Raw genomic sequence first — 26,451 nt, forward strand, 5'->3', positions numbered from 1 at the left:
AAATCTTTTTAGTGGCGAGGCCTCACCAGAGAGCACTCCAGAGCAAAGATGGCCGCCTGTCCCGTCTTCTCCAGCGGCTCCATGCGGCACCTCCAGCGGCGCCGCCTGAAGCTGTCCGTCTTCCGCGGCTTCAGGTGGAACCTCCAGCCGAACAGAGACGCGTACTCCCAGCCCTCCCGGTCTGACTCATCCGGACGCTGCTGCGGAAGCAAACACCAAACTGAGGGTTACATTCGTTTATCATCATGATTACTTCATGACAGTTCAGTCACAGAAATATTAAATTGATTAAAAACATTTTTTCCCCCTTTTCAAAACACAAGTTAGATGCTTTAAAAGTGGCTTTAAGGCCCAAACGCAGCGTACCTGTCAAAGGTTTCTCTTTTCATTTGTGTAACCTGACCACCATCTAGTGGCCATATGAGGGAACTTCAACTGCTCACAGGAAGCAAAGTTTTCCTTTTAATTATCTCTTTCTTTTTTTATTTTTTCAAGAACTTCAGGATAATCATACTTTTAAGATGAGTGTATTTTTTTTACGTGAAAATATAATGTTTCAAGTTAATGCTTTTAATTTTGTAAACATAATACAAGTTTACCACTTGAAGAAAAAAAACATTTATGATTTTTTGGTAAATATGGTTAAAGGTATTTGAAAATCAGCCACACACACACACAATAAGCTACCTCATAGTGTGCAATATTCTTTCATTTATGTGCGATATTCATTCACTCATATTTTTGGTGTATATATATTTACATTGTCTGTTTCTTGTTTTGTTTCTACATAGCCTTTTACATGTGTACTTTTTATGCTGCTTAATCTCATACTATAATGACAATAAAGGCTTTCTATATATTATATATATATACACACACACACACACACACACACACACACACACACACACACACACACACACACACACACACACACACACACACACACACACACACACACACACACACACACACACACACACACACACACACACACACACACACACACGTTTTATTGTCTCTTATATATGAAATGTATGTGTGCTGTCTTGGCCAGGACTCCCTGGAAGAAGAGATCTTGTATCTCATGGGACATTTCCTGGATAAATAAAGGGTTAATAAAATAAAATGGTTATTTATTTATTTATGTCTGATTAAGAAACAACATCTACAGGGTTGTTCTCTCGTCTACCTTCCTGAGAGCCTCCATCTTCTGCTGGTCCCGTCGCCTCATCCGAATCCACCGTCGCCGGCGGTTGGTGTGGTACATCTTCTCTGACGGCACCCAGGACTTGGGACGGCGGTCCGGGGGGATGGTGATGCCGTACTCCCACCCTGAACACACATGTACAAACTTAAGACCTGCCAGGTGTGAGCTTTTTATATGTTAACTAGTTTTTGTACGTGTACGTGTGTGTGTGTGTGTGTGTGTGTGTGTGTGTGTGTGTGTGTGTGTGTGTGTGTGTGTGTGTGTGTGTGTGTGTGTGTGTGTGTGTGTGTGTGTGTGTCAGTACCTTGATCATCCACGGCTCTGTTGAGATCTTCACTCCACTCCACCTCCTCCCAGACCCAACCTGGAGGACACTCCACCTCGTCCTTCGGCGTCGCTTTCTCTCCATTCTGACACAAACACACAGTTTTGATATTTATCGAAACGATGAAGCTGTAACACACACACACACAAACACACACACACGCACCACGTCGGTGTATCCCTCCGGCATGCCGATCCACTGTCCGCCTGGCAGCCTCATCTGGTTTTCAAACACCTCCACGGTGAAGGCCATGTGACCGGCGTCGGCGTCAAACAGCAGCCTGAACCACATGAAGTCATTTACAAGGAACAACCTCCATAAACGGGTTAAATCTGCCTCTGAGCAGAAGCTCAGGTGATATACAAATAAAACAATGAAACTAACGTATTTTAAAAGTGAGAATCAAGGAAAAATACTCAGAAACACATTTTAAATGGAGCTGACAAGTGTTTTACTCACACGGGTCACAGTTTTCACTCCATACTTCATAAGTCCCATAACTTTATTGATAATATAACTTTAAGAAATAAAACAGTAAAAATAATTCTCAATAATCCCCGAAACCGGGACTCACGTCTTCTCGGGGCTGATGAACCAGTCCCCGGCCCAGGACCAGCCGGGCGAGGGTTTGAAGCTCTCCTTGGGCAGCTTCACTCTCCCGGTGACATCACTGAACTTGGGATAGGACAGGCCCGTCGTCCCCCAGCTGCCCACCAGAGCCAGCCGGGTCTGGTTCTCGTACTGCGGAGAGATAGGTTTGGATCAAGGGGGGACACTTGACCGTTCTGGGGCGCCGTAACAGTATTAGGAGGAAAGAAAAGCATTAAATCTGAGGAAGAGGAGGATAACAACCCAAAAACAAGCAGCGATCCGAACTTCTGCTCTGATTTTTATTCCCCTGCAGACAAACAGAGCCTGACCTCTAACAACAGTCTGGACGCTCGCTTTCGTTCTCGGTCCAGAGCACCCGTTTCTACAGATCTGGAAAGCTGATTCCTTCGAAAACAAGCTGGATTAGTATGAATTTGGTTCTCCGTCGGCTCAGCTGCTTAAATAAAGGTTAAATCAGTCAAATTTAACACATTTCCAGACCGGTCACCTTGACTCTTACTGTGGATTCACACCGAAAGAGTCACATATGCGTCCGGCTGCTATTCATTGTCTATGAGAGCTCACTGTGAGGCGTTGGAGGTGTCCAGAACGTCAATTTGAAGTTGAGAGAATCTCAACTTTATGCAAATGAGCAGCGGCGATGCCGAGGCAGCGTCCAATCACAGACCGGGATTCCCAAAGCAAGAAGCCTCAATGTACAGTGTACTTTTGTGTACAAACACATGAGCATAGCTGCACACACACTTATTTTATCAGGAATTGATATATTTCATCCAGCAAACTTACATTTTAGCTGATCTGACTGCTGTTTTTACCTGAACTAAATGTTTCTACCTGAACTAAAATGTTTCTACCTGAACTAAAATGTTTCTACCTGAACTAAAATGTTTTTATCTGAACTAAAATGTTTTTACCTGAACTAAAATGTTTTTACCTGAACTAAAATGTTTTTATCTGAACTCTGCTCATGTGAAACACGTAACTGATTGTTGAGGAGCTGTATGGTCTATTTTATTTGCTACATCGATCCAATGCAAAATAATTAAAAACCGAGCTCATTAATCACAAAACAGTTTAAACATTATGACTAAATCCGCTCCGACCCGGTGTGTCAGTGCTGCTCACCGCAGACATACTGCAGCTTCACTAGGACCAACGACTCCAACGGCACCAAACTCTCTTCTATGCGGAAATAACGCCGAAATATAAAGAAAGCTTCCCAAAGTAAGATAGCCTAGTGGTTACAGTGGCCTGGGTCTGGGGGGGCCAGGTTCAAGTCCCTGGGACTGCAGGGCCCTGAGCAAGACCCTTAACCTTGACTGCAGCCCAGCGCTCCTGGTCCAGATGGAGATGGGTTAAAAGCAGGAACTTCCCCTTGTGGGATGAGTAAAGGTTCCTCGATGCCTATGATGATATTATTGATCGTTGAAGGAGAACTACCGTATTGGCCCGACGGTGTTTTTTGCATTGAAATAAAACTGAAAAAGTGGGGATTGTCTTACATTCGGGGTCTAGACATTATACCCATTCACAACGCTAGATGGCGCCAGATATCTTTAAAGCGAATCCTGAACTTAACTCCCCAGGCCAAAGCAAACCCCTGTCACGAAGAATAAAAATAAAAATAGCGGTAGCACGAAGAAGAAAAATAAATAAGAGAAGAAAATAAAAGAACAGAAAATGGAGAAACGTAGCGTCAATCTGAAGAAAAGTGGGTGGAAGATCGGCAGGTTAACCTGCAGCTGAGGAGAAGTTATGATGCAAACTTCAAGATGATGATTTGAATGAGGCAAAATAACATGCTTTTTCTCTCGAATATATTGTTATAATCATTTATTTCAGATGTACTGTAATTATTTTCTGTATAAAAATTTAATTTGGTGTCTTTTTTCAAACTTGAGTCTTGAAAAAGAGGGGGTCGTCTTATAATCAGGGTCGTCTTATATTCGGGCCAATACGGTACGTGTAAGAATCATCACTTTTGAACCTTTTCAAGTTCAAGTAAATGCAACCGGCGCATATATTTGTATATTTGTGATTTTTTTCACTTCATCCAGACTCAACGACAGTTACTGAAGTGCTTCGATCCAGCGGAGAGTCCTACCGTCTCAGCAAACACCGACAGAGTTCCTTCGCCATACTCGTTGAAGTGTTTGCTCTCCGTGGCCAGACCGAACCACACCTTGACCCTCAGCTGGCCGGGGAGTTTGGCCTCGGCGCCGCTGCCTTGAGGGAACTGCAGGACGACAAACACAGCGAGGTGGTCACACCTTGGGGCTTGAGACGGGGGGGTTTCCACGTGTCTCGGCGTTCACCTTGAGGAAGATGTTCTGCAGCTGTCCGCAGTGTTTCCCACAGTGCTCCTGGGAGAAGAGGACGGTGTGCGCCGGGATGCGGTGATACGCCACCCGACGGTCGCCCTGCAGCATCCAGATTACTATGTCTGGAAGACTGTTCTGAGGCTGGAGGAAGAGGATATCAACGAGAACACGGGATGTATTAGACGTGTAACAGGAAGACGGGAGGAAGTGAGAAAACAGAGAAGAGAGAATTTAACACACAAGGACACAGAGGGAATCTTAAATACCAGGAGATAAAACCAACATCCAAACACCTTTATCATAAACTTGAGGTTTGTACTTCGACCACACCACCTCGAAATCATGAATAATTGTATTTTTCATACTCGCAGTTACAGATTTGGGGGTTTAATCGACATATTGGTGCAGTTATTTGACCACGTTTCAGCTGTCAGACCGATAGCCTGCAAGGTGTCTGCAAACCGAGCCCCTTCCTCCGCCGTGCCGGGCAGTAGTTATGAAGTGTTTACGCTGGAATAGGCCTTTGTTGGAAAAATCGATTCTCATATTAATTCCTAAAATTGATTTGTAAGTCTAAAGATCGTTTTCTTTATTATTACATTTTCGCCCAGTGAACTTTAATCCCAGTAGATGTGTCATTAAAATCATGCATGCACGTGGTGTAAAACTATCAAACAATGAACATGGTGTCAAGTTTAATACTAGTATTAATATGTTGCATAACTACAGTCATGTAATTCAGGTAACAGCTCAAAAAACATTTTGAATAATTTTAATAACGTAAATCAAGCTCAAATCAATACCAGATCGGATCGTGATAATCGATTCTGAATCTTAAGATTCAAAATCAAATCAATTCTTGACATTTGAATCGATCCCCAGTCCTACGCTGGAATGCTGTTTGAATTTCACCAAATCGTGTATGAAGCTTGGTTTTTAGCTGAAAAAAAATCAAGTCATGAATGGTATCTTGAATATTCCTAAGAATATTCAAGATACCAAAAATAAATAAAAAATAAATAAAATTAAAAACTCAATTCTGCATTTGAAACGGACTTGACATCCTTCAAATCGTTGGTTTGTGACTTGTAGGTTTATGTGACAATGAGAACATTTTGTCAGATTATGTTTCGTGATTTAAAAACGCCCTCTATTCTTAATACTTGCAGAATATAATATTCAAAGCAGGCTAAGGCTGGCGTCTTTAGGGATTTGTTGAATGCTATTTTATAGCTGCAGGGCATCATTCAGCAATAATGATGTGTGACATTGATCTGTGTCACAACATTTAAATGTAATGTTATGGAGGAATGTCAGATACATGTTCAAAACACAGTGTTCAGTTTGAAAAGTTTGAGCTTTTTGCTTAAAATAATCAAATCCCACTTTCAGCTCATCATATCCAGTCAAATGACCAGTCAGAAGGAATCCATCTCCATTCTCCCGCAAGACTCGTTATAGTTCAGTCAGACATGTAGGAACTTCAATAGACGTCAAAGTAAACATGTGACAACTTGAAAAACTGATTGATTATGACAAATCAGGCAGATGTGCAGAGTTTAAAATCCCTACTGGAGTAAATTCACAGTTGCAAGCGCACCTCCTCAGCCATGGTCTTCAGTCTGGTGGCCCAGTCCTCGGCCTGCTCCAGCACCGAGGACAGCTCCGTTTCAGGACCGTTCTTGAGTGCCGTCGCCCCGGCGATTATCTGCTCCAGGTGGAGGGTACGGATGTGCTTCAGCGCACGATCCAGAGGTGTAACGCATGGCCACTGGTCCAGGGAGGGGAGCTCCTGGCTGCAGGACAGGTGAGGGACACAGGATCACACAGGGGGGCAAGTTTAATCTGTCAAACCGTGTCATGACAACTCAATTTGTTTCTCTGCAAATTGTCAATAAATAGACGTCAAAAAAGCATAGGATTGATCCCATACGAGTAATTTGGGGTAACTCGACCAGCTAATGAGACACAGGCAAGTGTTTACCTGCAGTCCTGGACCAGCTGATCCAACAGCTCGATCACTCGGCCCTCCACCTCCTCCAGATCGCTGCCTGCCTTCACCTCCAGCTGCACGCGTTGCAGGTTTGACTCCTGGATGGACAAATGGATTTTGTAGCCTGAAAGTATTCTTTACTTTACAAGTAAGCTCGAACTCTACTGAAGGGATCCTTCAAAGTCTGAGAACAGAGATCTGCATGGGATCATCTATATTAGACGATAAATCCTGATACATATATTAGCCCTTTATGACCTACCATAGAACAAGCATATTCTTACATTTCTGCATGATATACTGCCATTTCATATTTTCATGAGTATTTTTATACTAAGTGCACTTAGCACTTAAGTGCACACAGAAGCCTTTCAAACCACAGGAAATGTATTTGGAATTAATTCATACTTTAGTTTTTGAGATATATCATTTCATGTCAACGTAGGACGTGCTGTGAACACGTACCGGATCTATAAATAACGCACAATGTAAATTATGAAGCTTTCCGCAATTTTACTGGATTATTATGTGATTTTTCCAAACGATTTAATGGATTAAAACTCTGGGACACTAAATGCAGGATATGTAAGTGAAACTCTTCCTGTTTAACATGCAAAAAGAATTATTGCTCTGTTTTATTTGGTTTTAATTGTACACGCATTTTGAAAATCAATATGCAAACGGGAGCGCCGGCGCTCCAGCCGGTCATGAAGGGTTAAAATATTTGAGTGATACAAGTATGTTGAACTGAATTGTGAAGTTAGACTCATCTGGCCTGTCGTGCCCAGTCACTTAACCAAAATATTCTCTCATAAAACGGGTCTGAAACCCCTTCTTCCCACCGGTACAGAACGTACCGAACCAATCTGAAAAAGGTGATGGTTGCAGTCACATGCTTCATTTCACTGATTGGTTGTATACCAACGAAACGGTTTGAAGAAGCAGTTTTTTCTGCATCTTCTGGTACCAATTGGATCAGCTGAAGGAGCTGTGGGCCACAGCGTATCATTACAGGACCATAAAAACTGTTTTTTTCAAGGCCACCGTTTGCTCAAATGAACAAACAGAGGGGTTTGTCTGGTTCTTCTTACACAGTCAGCCTCTAAAACAGGCAGCTATCATGTTGTAAGGTATCAGTGAGGTATTTTGATCAAAGTATCTCACTGAAATCTCATTAAGGTCAACTTTTGAAAAACAACAGCTGAATATGTTGCCTTTAAAACAAAATGTGATTTGGTGATTTTTGAACTCCGCCCACTTCCTGATGATTTTGAAACCTCATTTTGATTTGATGTTTTGCATTTCGTGTGACTGTTTTCTCATTTTCAACGTTGACGGTACTTAAACAAGTCGAAATGCACATACCAGTCTGTCTATGACGGCCAGGAGCATGTTGAGAGCCTCGATCCTCGGTCGGATGTCTTCCCACTCCGAGGACAGAACCACCACCGGCTTGATGTTTCCCCATGGCAGGTAGTAGTACTGGCAGCCTGGAGGGATGAGAAATGCATCAATACTGCTTCAGTTAACAGCATTTCACAGAAATATAAAGATAAATAACTTATTAAAGATGGAAGTCTTCATTATTAATACATGAAAATGCTAAAAACACTCATTTCACCCGTCTGAGCTCCGACGTACCATCGAACACGGCCCTGCTGAACTGCGTGGTGGAGGCCAGAGGGAGGCAGCTGTAATCGAACTTGTTGCCGTAGTTACCGATGCTGACCTCGAACTGGATGGCATCGTCGATGTCCTGAAGCATCGTGGCCGAGTAAAACGCCACGAAGAGAGCGAACTTCCTCTTCCGGAGAAATTTCTGTAGGATGGAGAGAGAGAAAGGTGTATAAGTGGTAATAATCTTCCTGCATCCATCACGTTCTTCTTCTTCTTCTCTCACCTCCACCACCAGCAGATCATCTGATGGGATGTCGTCCGTTTTATGCTCTGGCTTGTCCACCAGTTTGGTGGTTACTTCTAGTAAAACTCTCCCACGGTAGGCCACGCCCTCCCCCTGACGGACACAGAGGGGCAACAGTGTTAGTAAAATTTTATTATTTAAAAAATTCTCAGTCCATCAAACTCCTGAAACCAATAAACTCATCAAAAACACGGTTCACTAATTTTTTTCACTAGCTACTCTCTACCTGACATTAACGGCAGCCGGTAACGGTGCAGTAATTAATTAAATTAATTACTGCAATTAATTACTAAATTCTGATAATTCCCACCTGATCCCGATTTCTAGTCATGTGATCGGATCATCACTAATATTTATATTTTTAATGATAACCTCATCTTTTACCACTAGAGGGAGCTCATGTGCCGCCGGTGGTGAACGGACTGGTGTCTGAGAACCCTTGACCCAAGGCGTGTTGGGTTCTTGGACCTGACCAGGTGTCATTATTAGCCTCCTTGAATTAGCAACTAATCGTAATAATTAAGTGTGCTGACCATATTATATGGTAATATGACACTTATATGTTAAATGGCATCTAGATGCAGTTTCTTCTGCATCCGTTGGTACTGACGCGTCTAATCGAGAGGAACAGGACTAAATCTTTGTATGGTAGACTTCTAGAACCAGGATTTCTGGCTGGGCCCGGTCACGGCTCCGTTGGGAGTTCGTCTTCCCACCAGATTAGATTATCATCTCTTATTCTCAGATACAATTATTTCACATTTGTTTTGTTTTTTATTTCAGACTTTTTGTGTGTGAGCTTTTAAAATGCTTTCTTTGTTATTTGCTGTTGCGTTCTTTGGTTGGTTTTAATGTGGGGATAAAGAGCATGTAATCTTTGGGTTGATTCATAGGTCCCCACCGATGCCAAGAACAACTCTACGTCCTTGCTTTACACATTTAGATCTCGTTAGTAGTAAAATACAGATGTGGTCCAGGAAAGTCTTTGGGTTTCTTTTGGTGGGCCCACATTGCCTGAGCTGTGTTCCTCAGGGGGTTATTGTTAAAGAAAAGCACTTATATTTACACAAAGATATTTCATAAGAAAGCACCGTATGTGTGTGTGTGAATTGGTGAATGTGAAGCGACTTATAGTCTAAATCCTCCTATTAATGAATTAAATTGAAAAGAAGTGGGGGTGTGGGGTTACTTTTCCCAGGTTCAGGGTCTCGTGGGGGTCGTGGAAGGCGGTGAACTCTCGGGGGCTGCCGTACAGGTTGACAAAGCACGGGCCGAACGTCGGCAGGAAACCCAGACTGTCGTCCACTGTAACGAGAGACAACAGGCTGTAAGTTTCAGCATCATCGGGTCACAGTGTAGCGCTATGGATGTGATTAGGGTTGACTGTTTTTACACAGGCTGAAATGTTAAACTGGCAAAAGAAAAGAAAGGGGGATGTGATGTTTTCTGAATTTGCTTGCAGCTTAGCCGTGATTCAAATAGATTTGAGTAAAAAGAGATTTAGATCAGTGAAATCAGATGGAAGAGTGATGTAGAGAGCTGGTGGACGTACTGCCAGAGTGGACGCTCCGAGGAGTCACATCATCTGGATGCGTAGAGAGGAAGGATGGGCAAGAGTTACAGGTGTTTGGAGTCAGAGAGGAAACACATGTCTGAACGTAACTCAAACAGAAGCACAGCACCGCAGAGTCAAACCCAACACTCTTCACACGTCACACAGACGACCAATCAGCTGCTTTTACAGACTTGAAACAATGTCGTAAAAAAAACATGTTCTTCTCTGTAAAGTCGTAGTTTTCCATCACTGAAGAAAACAAAACATCTATCAAATATTTTTGCAGTGTTTTTAAGTGATTAAACTTCCTTTTCACCTGTATCTGCTCAACATTAACAAAAAGCTCATAATTTTAATTTCAGGAGAGCTTCTGCACAATGTTGGGTGATGCCACTGGAACTGGCCAATAGGAGAAGGCTTTTAGCTTTCTAACATCTGGACATCTTAATTTTCTGATTCTTCTTGTTGGACAAGAATAACTAAGTTTTTAAATACCTGACATGTTTCGGCGATTACTTCCGCCTTCATCAGTCACTCAGAGAGTGGTGACTCTGATGAAGGCGAAGGTAATCGCCCGAACATATCAGGTATTTAAAAAGCCTAAATATTCTTGTCCGACGAAAAGAATCAGCAAGTTAAATTGTAAAGCCGTGGACAAAATTAACTTTATTAAATCATCTGGACACCTCCAGGGAGGCTGAACTGTGGCAGGACCGACGTCCTCAATCGTGTCTCCAGTGATGGACCCGGTAGGATCCACTGAACTAAATCCACTTTCAACTAAAGGTGTAACGGTACACTTGTTCATACCGAACCGTTCCGTTACCGGGCCGTTGGTACGGTGAAGACGTGTACCGATCCGAATACGGTACAACATTTCATGTAGCTATTTAACTAAAATCCGAGTTTGATTTGATTTCCACTCGGACATCTTAAGTGGCGGACTGGAGGTTTGTAGTCGGCACCGGACTCCTGCGTGCGTTTGTTATCCGCTAGCAGCCGTCATCTCTGATTCAAACAAGGAGGCAGAGTTTGAAGACCCTCCCTCATCTTTAAGGGCTCCTGTCTGGGAACACTTCGGTGACAACGACGGACAAAGACGAGTAGATCAGACGACGTTCACCAGCAACCGTGTTTCTGGCAACACGTCAAACCTCATAACACATCTGAAACCACGAGGACGTGAACACCGATGCTGCGAGGAAAGAAACCAGCAGCGTTTCAACACAGCGACCTTTGGTATCTAAACAGACTTTAGCCAGAAATTCAGATCGAGCTAAAGCTGTAACGTCATTGGTAGTTTTATAGTTTTTATATACTCAGTTGTTGAGGTTTTTAACACGATTTATATTTTGTTTAATTTGAAAATAATTTATTTATTGGAGGTTTCATTTTTATAAGAAAATGTATAAAACTGTAGTTTGCAAAAGTTAAAAATTAAACAAAAAGCCATTTTTATGTTTTGTTTTTTCCCTTACTGAACCGAAAATGAACCGTGACCTCAGAACCGAGGTACGTACCGAACCGTGATTTTTGTGTACCGTTACACCTCTACTGTCAACAGTTGCTAATCGCCAGTTAGTAGAAAGAGATTGCAAAGAAGAAGCAAAAAATAACTGGAATAAGATTAGAATAGAAAAAAATGAGATGGTTGCAGCGTTTTCTGTTTCCTGTGTTTCAAATACACTGTGATGGCGGCAATAAATGTGAAGGGACCATCTAAGTCTGCTCTTTTAAATCTGCTATTTTCTGCTGAATCAGTTGTGCACCTCTTAAAGTCACATCTTAGGAAAAGCACAATATGGGACCTTAAAGAAGTTATGTTATTACAAGACAACTTGGCTGTATTATCAAATGATCAAAGAAGACAACTGTGGTTCTTCAAGTAACTTATTCTCTGTGTAATTTTAAGTCCAAACAACTGCAAAAAGGAAAATACACACTCTCGCCACAAACAGTGATGAAACTCATGCATAGAGGGTTTGTTGTGACCCTCCAGAGACTGAAAACCTCAATCTGCTCAGCCATTACCAGGTTAATCTTAATGCCTCAAGTTCACAACAGGGTCATCCAATGGTTTACGTGACACTAAATAGGTTCTGTGTGACTGAAAATCACAGAAAGCCTTGAGGAAGCTTTTCTGTTGTTCTTTACGCTCCAGTAAAACTCACTGTGAGAGCGATAAATAACCTAATTCAGAGTTGTACGGATCTCACAGTCTGAAGCCTGCAAAGCGTTTTTTTGTGCCAGAGACAATAAAAACAATAATAAAAGTTGGGTAACTGATGCTTTTGCTCTGCTAGAACTGGTCCAGCAGGCTTCAGCTGAGCGACCAGCCTCGTCTCACCTGACCCAATGTGATCGTTTGATCGGTGCCTTGATGGCTTCTCTTAGAAACAAACATGCACAGACGTTCCAGCTTGTCAACATGGAAAAGTTGTTCTTAAAACCGACTTATTCCAAAGGTGTGTTTGTTATCATCTTTGCAAACCAATCAGGAGGCAGAACTGAGTTAGTTTGGGTCCAAACCAGGAGTGGATGTCATTAGCCTAGCCGGTATAGATGCTCTACTGCTGTCAAATCCGGTCTGAACCGGTCTGGCTCCGGTTCAGACCAGCTTTGACTGCTCACTCACCGTCGATCTCTCCTCCTGGAGCAGATATCTTGGACATGCAGAGGTGGGTGGTGCCGATGACGTCGTTGTGACTGGCTCTATCCCTGCAACAAGGGACGACAAGAACCCAGAACTCTTACCACTGGACTCGGCCAACTTATCTGCTGACCTCCCTTGCTCTGCAAACGTCAGTCTAATGAACGGTGGTTCTCCGAGCAAGTCCAACATGTGTTCATGGATAAACTTCACACCAAAGTTTTCGCCAACGAAAATTATTACTAAATATCGTCGTCAACGAACCTTTAATCACCTGAGGAAAACGAGACAAGACGCAACAAAAATGCTGGTCATGTGACGATAACGATAATTGAATATATAATGCAATATCGTAGAGCAGAGGTTTTCAACTGGTTTTGTCCCAGGGACCACCATTATAACCAAGAAGCAACTCGGGGACCACTGCTTTTGGGGATGTTTGTTTTATTTTGCACCTTGCTTTTAAATAAGAGTATGGGCCTATAGGCTATTTATTTGCATCGGTGTATATTTATATTTGAACCTTTTGCTAAAAAAAAAAAAACAGTCAATGAAAAATGAACAATAGGAAGCCAAGAGGGCTTATAATATTACAAAGTTCACTCTCACTCATTTGAAATAATTTGGATGGGTAAATTATTCACAAAAATGAATAATAATGGAAAATAAATCGAGTCTAAAGAATAAATATATATTTTTTAAATTATTATTGTTTTCTATTTACAATTTCACGGACAACCTGCACTACCGTCACGGACCACCAGAGGGCCGCGGACCACCGGTTGACAATCCTTGTCGTAGAGGAATAAAAACGAGACTAAAATGTAGATCACAAAATAAAAACTGCTAAAAAGTCTTCATTTTCGTTCATTATCCTTAATCTCCATGTTTTAAGTAGTTTCCTCTGGTTTAGTCGCTGCTGCTGGGTTACAGAAAAAAATAAATATGTTGTAAACTCAAATTAGAGTCTTCTGTATCTGGAATGAATGTATTCTTGAGTCTATAAGGTAACAATAATATAATAATAAGATAAGAATCTTGTTTGAATTGTAAAATGGGTTTGGCTAAATACAATCTTTGACTAAAAGAAGACTAAAATGCTCAGACTTTTAGTCGACTGAAACTTGACATGACTAAAAGGAGAATGAACGTGACTAAAACTAATAAAAACTCAAATGATAGCTCGACCAAAGACTAGACTCAAACTAAAACTGAAACAGGCTGACAGAAACACTAGTTCACACTTGTATGTTTAGAAGAGCCTCGTAAACGTCTCAAACTAAACAGTCACGTAGGAGCGGGGATCTACCAGTCCACAATTCTGATCCTCATCTTCTCACACATGGAGGGAAACTGGAAGACAAGAAGACAGGAACTGTGATGATATGGATCGGTTGAGCAGTCACACGGTGGAGTTACCAGAGGGTCTCCTTACCCGGATGGGCATGGCCAGGCTCTGGTTCCACTGGGGACTCGCATTCTTCTCCATGATCTTCGTGCAGACCTGAAAACAGACCACCAACGTGTCGTTTAGTCTAACATGACGCTCCGTTCAATCGACTGATGAGGGACGTTATCAACGAATATCCACCGTTTTTCCAGCAAAGTGGATCTCCACCATTGGATCCACCAAGTTCTTCCTGTTGGCATCAAACCCGAAAATCTGCCTCATCCCATCCATGAAGGCGTCGTCCACTGCAAAGACGAATAGGAGGGATTAAACAAAGGGCCGAGGCGCCAACCAACCAACGGCGGCGTGGAGACTCACTCTGAGGCAGGTCTTCGGCTCTGAAGATCCTCAGCGTGAACACTGCTCCTCTCAGCGAGAGGCCGGCTGGCCTCAGCAGGTTCCCCTCGATGTCCTCCTTCTCCTCCACGCACTCTCGCTTATCCGCCTGGAGATGACCAAGGGTGAGAGGTTTTAATTAACCACATTCAAAATGAAGCGGTTTGAGAACTTAAACCACTTTTGATTCCATGATAACTGCATAAAAGTGACTATTTTTAGTTTGTTGCACTGCTATGAGGATGGGTTGGGTGATCTAGGCCCCTCTGGAGCTGGATGTGACCATATTTGGGGGGAAAAGGGGGGGTTGATAAAATGTGGACTGTTTTTTACAGCTTTTTTGAAAATATTAACAAAATAGTTTCCATAATATGACAAAAAGGGAAAAACTGCTGCATCCTTTCGCTCATATTACTAACAGTAAATACTTGTTATTTATCTATATTATTTATCTTTGGTGGGAAAGTAGAAAATATGAAAGTATTCAAATGGTATTACGAAAGTAACTGTTATTATTTACTCATTTTTATTTAAAACAGTAACTGTACCGGAATACAGTTACTCAAAATTAATAATCTAAATACATGACAGTGTTTACATGTACTCCCCATGTTACTCCCCAACACTGGTGATAAACCTTTATAGAAGTGCAGCTACACGTCTGGCGTCAGCCTGTGAAACTCACCGGTGGCTCGTCTCCAGCGGCCAACACGAATAAGCTGACCTTCAGGTAACCTCGGACCCCGGCGGAGAGATCGTCGGGGTCACACAGCAGCAGCCATTTCCTCAAGAAGCAGTGTCCTGATATTTAAAAAAATATAAAAAAATTTAACAAACCACCCATCATCTCTTCGGGCCAGAACAAACAGACTCAGGGACAGCTTTTCTAAACTCATAAACTACCTCATACTGTGCAATATTCTCATACATTCATGTGCAATATTCCTTCACTCATTTATGTGCAATATTCTTTCATTCATTCATTTTCATAGTGTATATATATTTATATTGTCTGTTTCTTATTTTGTTTTTACATTGCCTTTTCATGTGTGCAGTTATATGGAGCTGCTGCTTAATCTCATTATTATAATGACAATAAAGGCTTTCTATTTTATTCAATCAAACACAGTAGTGCATCATCAGCAAACACAAGTACTCACTGTGTTCATTGTACACGGCGCCCACATCCAGCTGTGGAACAGGAAGGAGTTGACAGTCAGCAAAGGTTGAGGTTCAAAGTGAGGGGAAAAGTCCGGGACCTTCAAGTCCAACACGACTCTAGCTTTGTTTGACCAAAAATCAATTTTACCTTGAATTCGCCGATCACAGCGTCGGTTCTAAGCGAGCGAGAGTCACACACCTGTCAGGCGAGGGGAGGTACAGGGTTTGATGTCTACAGCTTCAGAAAATGTTTAAAATAAAGACTAATATTTGTCAGTCTTCAACATATTTGCAAATATGACAAGTCAGACTCACAGTGATGAAGATTGGTTCATTGAACAGGTCTGACGGTGTCTCGAAGAAGTTCAGGAAGAACGTCTGTGGAGAAAAAGCCCCAACAGTTTGAGGGGGAAGCGTCTTACGTTTGATCAGAGGCATTAAGGGAGAAATACGAACCTCATCAAAGACTGGGTTGTTGCCCTTTCTGATCCGTGTCCTCTTACTTTGACCAGACACCGCCACCTTGACAACAGGTTTGATGTTGATGCCTGGTAACTGTCGCGCCTCGATGACCCGCACGCGGATCTGGTCGAAATAGCAAAGGGACAGTTTTTGCAGTGAAATAAGTAAATAAAAAGCATAAAAAAAACATGTTTTAAAACCCAATCATTTATTAACGACGTGGTTTATTCTCATGAGTTTGTGTCCGGACTGTAAGTTTGGGTGTTTCTTTGATATATCAAAATCTCTCCCACAGTTTCAGTAAACAAGAGAGACATTAGTTCAGATTCACAGAGAAAGCTTTAACTTGTTCTGCACTGACGCTTCCCTTCAGAGATTAAGACGTGCCTCAGTTTTACACAACATTAAACTTACACGAAATTCATCTTAACCACATTTAACATCTAAAAAAATAAAAATCACCTAAAGCGAGGACTAAGGACAGTGGTATTATTGTTCAACAAACTTGGGTTTGATCCAACCCAACATGCTGCAAAGTTCTTCTCACTTGTGATTAGTCATGTGATTGTGTTGCATGAAAGTCACAAAAAATGTTTGTTTTTTTTGGTCTGCATATATATTAATGGTTAATACCATGTTGGTAAGAACCTAAAGCGCATACACACACACTAATATATAAATATTTTATATCAAAAATGCATATATATATATATATATATATATATATATATATATACATATATATACATATATATACATACACACACACACAAAAAAGTGTTTTCTATCTCACCATGTTTTAGTTTTTACTGAGGCTGTAGCATATTTTTATATAGTTTTATTTATAAAGCACAATTCAACAACAGAAATTAAAAAGCATGAAGTATAAACAAATTATATTAATACTGATAATAAAATATAAATAAAATAAAACATAATTTACAGGATTTAAAATAATCACTTAATTATCAAATAAGTTGCAAGAAATAAAGGTTGCAGTGCATTGTGGGATATTACTGAAATGCAGCAGTAAATAAAAAAGGTTTTCAACCTTTTCAACCTCAATTTAAAGCAACTGAGAGTTTCAGTAGCCCTGTTACATTCTGGGAGTTTGTTCCCCAGGTGAGGAGCATAAAAACTGAAAGCTGCCTCACCGTGTTTTGTTCTAACTCTGGGTAGAGGAAGTAGGCGTGACCCTGACGAGCTGAGGGTCAGTCAGAGGTCAATCCGTTGGTAAAGTTTGATAAAAGACCAGCACCAAAACTATCTCTATTTCTTTTTTTTTTTTTTTTAAACAACCCTTTAAACGGGAATCACAGCACTTCCACAGCATATTCTTCATTCATCTTTGAGCTTGTAATTGATATCGTATGAAACTGCACCTTTGTTTATTTGTGATGATACTTTTAGTTTCACGGTGATTGGACCCGTTTGAGATTTCTCTTCTTTCGGGTCCAAGGGCTGCTACAGTCATGCATACGGTACCTCTCTGAAAATCTTCTCCTTATCAACCCACGACCCTGATCCAAGCATGAACCCTCAATGTTCAGGCAGGTGAGAATGTTTCCGTTGAACCTGAACGTTTGTACAGTGACCTACCTGGATGTCCTGGGGCTTGTTGGGCAGCTGTTTGGTATGACTGCTGCCTCCTCTCCTCCTCTTCCTCAGCCCACCGTGGGTGTTGTAGGACGGAGGTGAGCGCTTGGGGGTCTGGGCGGTGGGGGACTCCTGGCCGGGGGGCCCCTGGGGGCCAATAATCACCATGGAGCGCCCATCGTCGGCCCCTTGGTCGTCCGGGGGCTCCACCATGATCATGCTCTCCGTGTCCTCCTCCCCCAGCGTGTCCAGAGAAATCACTGCTCAGGAAGACAAGTGGAGAGGAAGTACTTCCAGGAATCAAAACGACTATTTTTGTGGTTGGATCCAGACGTTTATCAAGGGATCGTCATACTTGTGACTGTGTCCATCTCCATGCCGGGGTTGTTATGCGGCAGGGATTCCGGCTGGTGAGGAGGCTGGTAGATGGGAGCCATCCCTGGAGGAGGGATGTAGGAGACCTGCAGGGTCAGCGTGGCCTGATGGAGAGAAGACACCGTGAGACTTGGTGAAAGAACACCATCAAACCAGGGCACATGTTCTGTCCTTAAAGCCTGGGATATACTTGGTGCTTGCGTTCGCGTCCACCACCAACTGCAACGTCGCTCGGGTAGTAGGCGAGGAGAGCGCGTCGTACCGGCGGCGACCGATAGGGGGCAGTAAGCAGAGCAACAGTTGGAAAAGTGATTACATATTTAGTAGTAGCGGTAGTACCAGTAGCAGATTAGAACAACGAACAAGTTAACATGACACCATTGGATGATGTAGGAGATTATAACATTGCTTTGGTTGCGTTTTCGGCAAAGTAAACGGCACTAGCGACCTCCGCGTCTTCACTTGTGGCCAGCTGGTATCAGACCGGGATCAGCGTCACTCGTGGCCAGAGTGAGAACTGCAGGTCGCTACGCATTCAGTGTCTTTTTGAGACGCGTCAGATGAACGCAGGATACCCGTGGCGGCCATGATGCGTACGCGGTCTGAACTGCAAGTATATCCCAGGCTTTAGTCTTTAGGTGTTCATGGGTCATTAGTGCAGAAATTGAACCAAGATAATTGATGGAAGCATTTTTCTCACCAAACATCACAGATGGAAAGCTACTTTTAAATGAGAAAAAGAAACACCAGGGGTAAAAAAGTTTTTTCTGGCTTATTCTATTTTTAACAGAAATATAGCGGGCCCCGAGGGACGGCTGACATCAACTAAATAATGGGACTGCTTTAGACGCAACGACAACGCATCAGAAACCCCCCTCACGGGGCCCTTTCCAAGTTGTCACTGGCTAGTTGATAGTAGGGGGGGCCCGACAGACGACTGATATCGCTCCATATCAGCGACACAACTTGAAACCCCCGTAGACGCTGCAATGACAGTCAGGAATTCCCCTAATGGGGCCCCATTACTAGCCAGCATCAACATGCGGCAATAGTGATTCACAATTGGAAAAAATCAAGCGAACAAGTCTGGGCACACGAAAAAAAAAAAAACAAGGATGAAAAGAAAAAAGGTCAGTGGTAAGAATGTGTAAGCTATGAGTGTTATATTATAAAAAAGTGGTGCTGCTAGCCCGCCTCCACTTTATCCCAAACTCCCGTCATCCACCAAGTTTACTGCAGATTAAAGTTGTGTAAAGTGAATTCAGCCATTTTCTTCCAAACATATTCATAGCCACATAATAAGTTAGTGTTTATGTAAAGTTTGCATTGAGATAGTTATGTTATTTATTTTGTATTTTATATGTTAATTGTTAAATAAAATATTTGGTTACTGATCTGTGGTCCTGGACCTCATTCATCATGATTCTGGGGGCCCCCTAGTCTGTCCTGCCCAGGGCTTCCTCTCACATGTTACCATCTTTCATTTTATTTATAACTGGTCTGTTACGCTGCCACAAACACGTGTACTGGTCAAATCTTCCTTTTGTCTCAGTTACAGTAAATGGAAACATCATCACATTTATTTTCCGTGGCGTATCACAATAACAGGAGCACTTTGTCTCCTTTATTTATACCTGCACTAATAAGCCAAAACACTCGAATGCAATGTAACCATTAAGGCAAATAAAAATTGTCATGACCACAATTAAAAACAAACATAAAATAAAGAAAACTACAACATGATTATCAAAAATAACACTGAGAACACAAGGCTCCTGGAAAAAAATAAATCCAAGTTAAAACCAAATATTTCTAAAAAAATATCTCTTTATATGCAAACATAGCTATGCTTGTTTATCTCAATAACAACAGAAGGAACAACGCTGTTTAAAAGAAAGAAGAAGTTTATATTCAGGCTATAAAGGGATGGAGTCATCATTTAGAGGTGAATGCTGCTTCCTGTCGTGGGTGGCATCAGTGGAGGGAACTGGCAGGGACTCTGCTGAATACCGACCTACGAGGAATTCCTTCCCCATAACTGAGTGTGTGACTGCATTCCTCTGAAAGAGCTCTGCAAACACAACCAGAGGGACCCGTCTCCAACCTCAACACTGACTTCAAGTCCTCAGGACCAGTAACAGTCTTTTTCCCAGGCCGGTACTCCAGCTCAGCTTTCAGACTGGTTGAGGTTTGGATTAGCGATGTCTGGCAGACCATCTCCCTCAGCGATCTGAGGTCCTGAGAGCATCTGTGGATCATCCATCAGGGGGCAGCACTGCACTTTTGTTGCAGCATATTCAGCCCTCAGCTCCTCCTCTGTAGCTTTGATAGAGCTGCTGTCCCTTTTTCATCGTTCACTTTACCTTCAAAAGCTTTAATTTATTCATAAAGACTCTTTTTTTTTTTATAAGTTTTTCTATTTTTGTGTTTTTCAGCTTAATCAATGTGTCTAAATATGTAACTCTGTAGTCTATTCAGCAGCTCTGGAGATAGGTTTTCATGAAACTTCAGCTACAGGACAGTAAAACAAGACCTCTAATGATGTCATCACAAACTAGACAGCAGAGCTTTTCCACCAAGGTTATGCTACGAAGAACATCATTTTGTCCTGTACTCCCAGGAAACACATATGGAAAAGATGCATTTTCTTATTTCTTTTTCTGCATTTTCTTTGCTGTCTAAGAGATAAGAAATCTCACAACGCATTCCTTTAGTTTAACCAGATACCATTGAAGGATATTATTAAACCGCTGAAAGAGTTATAAACTAAAACAGTCATAGATACTTCTTATGTATCCAAAAAATTAAATCATTAAAATCACCCGATGACATTATCAGTTTAAAAGATACAACATGAGATTTCTCGGATTCATACTGTCTGCAAAGAAATAAGTCAAGGTACAGTAGGAAGCCAAGAAAGTGATCAATTATTCAACTGAATGTTTAAATGGCTTGTTTGTTATAATGACGGATGCTCCTTTGTTTTGTGATGTTACGTCAAACTATTTGTTAGAGTTACAGGAAAATGCAGCTTGAAAGTCAGTAATTTAATATGAATGAGTGGGGATGTCCAGACCTGTGTGTGTGTGTGTGTGTGTGTGTGTGTGTGTGTGTGTGTGTGTGTGTGTGTGTGTGTGTGTGTGTGTGTGTGATCAATCAGGTCAAGTTGACACTGACAGGAAGACTTTGTTTTGAGTTCAGGAAGAGAGGATGGAAAACAGAACACTGCTTCATCTGCAGCTAAGAACATAGGTGTGGCCCACCAAGGTGTGTGTGTGTGTGTGTGTGTGTGTGTGTGTGTGTGTGTGTGTGTGTGTGTGTGTGTGTGTGTGTGTGTGTGTGTGTGTGTGTGTGTGTGTGTGTGTGTGTGTGTGTGTGTGTGTGTGTATCTGATGTGGTTAGTACAAAAGACATTTGAGTTTCAAGCTTTTCAGAAACCTAAAGCAGTTGTCATATGTTTCAGCTGCGATTGTTCATATTACGCAGCTACATTTGTTTAACATCTGGATGCAACGCTCTGCAAAAGCTTGTGTTGGATTCTTTCTCATAATTGTAAATATAAACCAGATCATGTGTCGTGATAACCTGATACTGACTCAGCTGTGTATTAAATGATGCGGCACATCACGAGATAGCCTTACGGCAGCTTGCACATCCTAGTCCGTCCTTTAACTTATTTGAATCCGGGTCACATGGGTCACATCCCCCAACTCTTTGAGGTAATATGACTTCCCCAAACCTGCTGAGATGTATCATCTCTCCAGCATGGACTTGGTCTGCCTGAGGCCTCCTCCCAGTTGGACATCGGTATCCAGGATGCATCCTGGTCAGATGATCAGACCAAAACAACTGGCTCCTCTTGATATGGAGGAACAGGAGCTCTACTCCAAGCCAACCCCTCAAAGTCCAGTCACCCTACGGAGGAAACCTGTTTATTTTGGACACTACATGTCATGACGACCTAACAGGACTGGAACGAGATTCAACTGGTGTGAGCCTAGTGCTGCTTCCTGCCAATCTCTTCCTTCACTCATGAACAAAACCCAGAAGTACTTAAAGCCCGCCAAAGTCCCATTAGAGATAACGCCTCAGCCCAAACCTAGAGCGGGCCTTCCACCCTTTTCCTGACTTCTCAAACAGTGCACTTCAGTGCAAGCTGAAAGAAAAAGGACCACATCGTCTGCAAAAATCAGAGGTGTAATCCTGAGGTCACTGAACTGGATCCACCCACTGGCTGCACCTAGAAACTCTGTCCTCCAAAAGTTATGAACAGACCTGGTGACCAAGGGCAGCCAACTCTCACGTACTACCGGCCATGTGAATCGAGATCTGAATGGCCAAGCTTGGTCTAATAACCATAATCAGGAGGAGACAGCTGGCCAGGTTTCTACAAATATAACAAAGAATGCTTGGCCCAAACAATGGCCCATATTTGCCCTCAACTGATAAGATTACCCAGGCTGCTTAAATTCACCAATATGTATCAGTCATCTTCCCCTGGCCCTTGCAATGCTTACAACAAAACATGTCAAAGATATTTTACAACACTTAAGTCCCATCATACCTCAGACAACAGAAGCCTAAACCCAAGTTAGGTCCAGGTCAGGGCCTTTGAGACACATTTTCCCAACATAACGTTTGCAAGTGCCATAAAACCGAGCTAAAATAGCTAAAAAGGGACCTGGATTATGTGGGTCTTTTCTTTGTTTTGATTTTCAAAGCATAATATGAACCTACAGATCTGAGTGTCAGTCTTCTGTACAGAAGACTGACATTTGTCTTTAATGTTGCTAAATTAGGCAGCTTGAAGTCAAGTCAAGTTTATTTATAAAGCACTTTAAAAACAACATGGTCCAAAGTGCTGGACAGGCAAATGGAAAACAAAAACAAAACACTGTAAAACATAAGACACATAAATAAAATAAAACTATCAAGTTAAATGCTAGTGAATAAAATAGGATAAGATAAAAGAATAAAATAAACTCAACTGTCTTGCTCGGTGTTAAAAGCCAAGGAGAAAAGGTGGGTTTTGAGAAGAGATTTAAAAACAGACAGAGGATGATGTCTGATTTGCTGGGCAGGTTGTTCCAAAGTTTTGGAGCTGCAACAGCGAAGACGCCATCCCCTCTGAGCTTCCTCTTAGTTTTAGGCTCTCAGGAGCAGCTCAGAGGTACGGCGGGGCAAGACCATTCAAGGATTTAAAAGCAAATAAAAGAATTTTAAAATGAATCCTAGACTGCATGGGCTAAAATGGGGGAAATGTGCTCATATTTCCGTGTGCCAGTTGAAAGGCGGGCTGCAGCATTCTGAACCATCTGGAGACGGGAGGTGGAGGAGGCACTAACCCCCACATAAAGGGCGTTGCAATAGTCCAGCCGAGTGGTGACAAAGGCATGGATTACTATTTCAAGCTGCTGTCTTGAAAGAATTGGCTTTATTTTGGCCAGCTGCCGCAAATGCTAAAAACTCGATTTGACAACCGCCATGATCTGGCTGTCAAGCTTGAGAGCTGCATCCACTTTTACCCCTAGATTTGTGATGGTTGGTTTTACATGCTGGGGCAAGGAGCCCAGATCTGGAAGGGGTGTTCCAGCGGCGCCACCAAAAACCATCACCTCAATCTTTTTTTCATTAAAATTTAAAAAGTTCAGAGACATCCAGGCCTTTACAGTATGTCATCAAGACACTTAACTAGGGCAGTGATTGAGTAAGCGTCTTTCTTTTTAAGAGGGACATAAATTTGACTGTCATCTGCATAACAATGATAAAAAAATCCCATGCTTCCTAAGTATGGAGCCAAGCGGGAGCAAATACAAGGAGAACAAGAGAGGGCCGAGAGCCGAGCCCTGCGGAATCCCACATGAGAGAGGAGCAGAGGAGGACACAAAGTCACCAAGGCTGACACAGAAAGTTCGGTCTGCCAAGTACTACCTGAACCATTCCAGTGCTACGCCCCTGATGCCCACCCACTGCTCCAAGCGAGAAATTAAGACTTTGTGGTCCACTGTGTCGAATGCAGCAGTTAAAGGAGCTTGAGGCTCCTTTTAAGAAATGAGACTCTCTAGCGCCACACTTCACCACGACGGCCGTTGGGGGTACTGCAGCCAACAGTGAAGCCGTCACGGGAGAACGGGGAGAACGCACATGCAGCGTCATTTGACGTCACATCCGCAGGGCAGCGCGGGAAAATCGGGACCGAATTGCAGCACATTTTGCAGCACACAGCCTGTTCAAGGCAAAGGAGAGATACACTAGAGGGCTCATTCTTTTGGGTTTGGAACGCTTCATCTGACATTATTACTAGAAAACTTAAAATGTATACGGATTTTTTTCATAAATCTTGCCACAATCCGGCCTCAAGCTCCTTTAAGTCTAAAAGCACAAGAACAACAGTCACCGGAATCTGTGGCTAAAAAGATATCATTAAAAACTCTTAAAAGGGCTGACTCGTTGCTGTCAATTCAACATTAGAAGATCAAAAGAACGTGTCCCACAGATGATTCAGAAGACTTTAGGAGCCACATTTTTTAAATAGGTTTCCACGTCAACAAACATAACAGGAGTCATCGTTCTCCTCTGACTCAGGAATCCCCTTCTCTATTTTGAGCCCCAGACAGGAAACAGTGAGTGATTTACGATCGGTGGTTGATTCACGGGGCAGCAAGGTTGGATGAAGGTGTCGGTGCTCACCCCTGTGTTGTTCCTCTTGGTGTCCACCAGGGAGATGGTGAAGGACGCAGCCAGGTTCGGAGAGTTGAGGACGTCTCTGAGGGCCAGCCGACACTCCCCCAGAAACCTGGACAGACGGGTGGAAAAAGCAACTGTTTTAGCTTGTCACATTAAGATGTGTGTTCATTGCTTTAAACTTTAAACTCTGCAGCATTTGGGGGCATCATGTTATATTCTAGTTATTTTCCTTCTGTCTGCATGCATGCGCATATGCATATATATATATATATATATATATATATATATATATATATATATATATATATATATATATATATATACACACATATATATATATATATATACACACATATATATACACACATACATACATACATACATACATACATACATACACATATATACACCGCCGGTTAAACTGCCGCCCAACACCATCTGAAGCTGGTTGTTAGCCGTTTGCTGAGACACTTCTCATGTTTAATAAACTGCAGCTCCTCATTTTGAGATTCTTGGACATTCCAAGTGACCGAGTTGCCAGTTTCACGTCCCATGAAAGTTTGCAAGATGGTATATATTTTGACTTAGCACTCACTTTAAAGAATATGTCTGCACATAATGAATGACATTTTAAAGAATATGTCTGCATATAATGAATGATATGATAGGTATGAATGGTTTATACCAAATTTTGCATATGCATTTTGATCTTGCAATAGAGGGTCATCTTGCAACATAGCTATAGCCAGTTGTCCACTTTTCACAGTGCTGGGTGGACATTGTCAGGACCTGTCTCTGTCCGAACCACAGTTGATCCAAAAGGGAACAAAAAAACCTGTAAGTTAGTTGAAACACACCTTCCTTACCTCATGTTACCACACACTCTGTACTTTATCTTACTTATCTGATGCTGATCTACGCTAATTAAGGTTAGGTTACATGAATTTTGATCAAATCTGTCCATCCATCCACATTTCAGCATATGAAATGATGTCTGCTGGAGGCTCACCTGAGCTCCGCTGAGGCTACTCATAACAAACCAGTCTCTGGCGGTTGCTTTTGGTTGGAAAGAGGGTTTTTCTGCAGCTCCTCCAGAGCTATCATACCACTGGATCTGCAAATATGTACTTTGCCGATTCCCGGTCTTTGTTGCTCTGAAATAATTGATCAAATCTTCTTTAGGTGGCTGAAGCTGAATATTCGCTGTGCAGTCTGAATGTGCCTGAGTCAAAATGAAATGAATATGTGTAATAAATGGAGTAACCCACTAACTAACAAAAATGCTGGTTTTAGCAATGACCTCGGGGAATATACCATGAGCAGCAAGTAGATCCATGAATCAGTCAGCACGTCAGTGGGTGGATGGGTGGAAGCATGACTGAGTAAATAAACACCACAATGAGAGGATGACTGGACGGCTGACCCTTCCTCTCTGACTCTGACGCCTGGTCAGTCCCATTTAAGTCTGACAATGACGCGGTTCTCATCCCGATTCCTGTTCTGAGCCGTCGCTGTGCGTGATCTGAGCCCCGCCGGTGGAAGCATATGTAGTCCAGTACACAAGTAGTCATGGCTTGGTTACTGTTGCCATTGTTACACGTTTCCACTACTATCAAATCAAAACTATTTATAAAGCACCTTTCATGCATAGAAGGCAGCACAAAGTGCTTTACATAAAACAAATACAAACATAAAACGTATTAATGCCCTTCCCCCCCACCACTTTGTTCTTTGGATGCGATATCCAAAGCCCCATGAGTGGATTTTTGTGCATTTCATCACTTAAGGTAGTGATTC

General features: G+C 42.2%; 1 protein-coding gene across 7 annotated transcripts in view; it reads right to left on the reverse strand.

Annotated features, from left to right (window-relative positions):
* dysf (dysferlin, limb girdle muscular dystrophy 2B (autosomal recessive)) overlaps nucleotides 1-26,451 on the reverse strand; it is a 115,887-nt gene that overhangs the window by 76,009 nt on the left and 13,427 nt on the right. For 4 of the 7 annotated variants that reach the window (XM_061710600.1, XM_061710596.1, XM_061710598.1 and 1 more), the window contains exons 4-29: nucleotides 24,658-24,763; nucleotides 17,948-18,071; nucleotides 17,596-17,852; nucleotides 15,991-16,119; nucleotides 15,850-15,912; nucleotides 15,683-15,733; nucleotides 15,534-15,564; nucleotides 15,059-15,174; nucleotides 14,356-14,482; nucleotides 14,179-14,282; nucleotides 14,023-14,091; nucleotides 13,897-13,940; nucleotides 12,573-12,655; nucleotides 9,572-9,687; nucleotides 8,362-8,475; nucleotides 8,103-8,280; nucleotides 7,827-7,951; nucleotides 6,453-6,559; nucleotides 6,069-6,264; nucleotides 4,463-4,609; nucleotides 4,252-4,383; nucleotides 2,110-2,276; nucleotides 1,701-1,815; nucleotides 1,515-1,620; nucleotides 1,193-1,335; nucleotides 27-200 (exon numbers count right to left, since the gene is read on the reverse strand). In XM_061710600.1, coding sequence (XP_061566584.1) covers nucleotides 27-200; nucleotides 1,193-1,335; nucleotides 1,515-1,620; nucleotides 1,701-1,815; nucleotides 2,110-2,276; nucleotides 4,252-4,383; nucleotides 4,463-4,609; nucleotides 6,069-6,264; nucleotides 6,453-6,559; nucleotides 7,827-7,951; nucleotides 8,103-8,280; nucleotides 8,362-8,475; nucleotides 9,572-9,687; nucleotides 12,573-12,655; nucleotides 13,897-13,940; nucleotides 14,023-14,091; nucleotides 14,179-14,282; nucleotides 14,356-14,482; nucleotides 15,059-15,174; nucleotides 15,534-15,564; nucleotides 15,683-15,733; nucleotides 15,850-15,912; nucleotides 15,991-16,119; nucleotides 17,596-17,852; nucleotides 17,948-18,071; nucleotides 24,658-24,763 — 3,124 coding nt within the window. Of the gene's footprint in view, nucleotides 1-26; nucleotides 201-1,192; nucleotides 1,336-1,514; nucleotides 1,621-1,700; nucleotides 1,816-2,109; nucleotides 2,277-4,251; nucleotides 4,384-4,462; nucleotides 4,610-6,068; nucleotides 6,265-6,452; nucleotides 6,560-7,826; nucleotides 7,952-8,102; nucleotides 8,281-8,361; nucleotides 8,476-9,571; nucleotides 9,688-9,934; nucleotides 9,968-12,572; nucleotides 12,656-13,896; nucleotides 13,941-14,022; nucleotides 14,092-14,178; nucleotides 14,283-14,355; nucleotides 14,483-15,058; nucleotides 15,175-15,533; nucleotides 15,565-15,682; nucleotides 15,734-15,849; nucleotides 15,913-15,990; nucleotides 16,120-17,595; nucleotides 17,853-17,947; nucleotides 18,072-24,657; nucleotides 24,764-26,451 lie in introns of all 7 variants that reach the window. The other 3 variants (XM_061710597.1, XM_061710593.1, XM_061710594.1) reach the window with 1 other exon arrangement.

The sequence above is a fragment of the Cololabis saira genome, chromosome 20 (genome assembly GCF_033807715.1).
Source record: "Cololabis saira isolate AMF1-May2022 chromosome 20, fColSai1.1, whole genome shotgun sequence".
NCBI classification, from domain to species: Eukaryota; Metazoa; Chordata; class Actinopteri; order Beloniformes; family Belonidae; genus Cololabis; species Cololabis saira.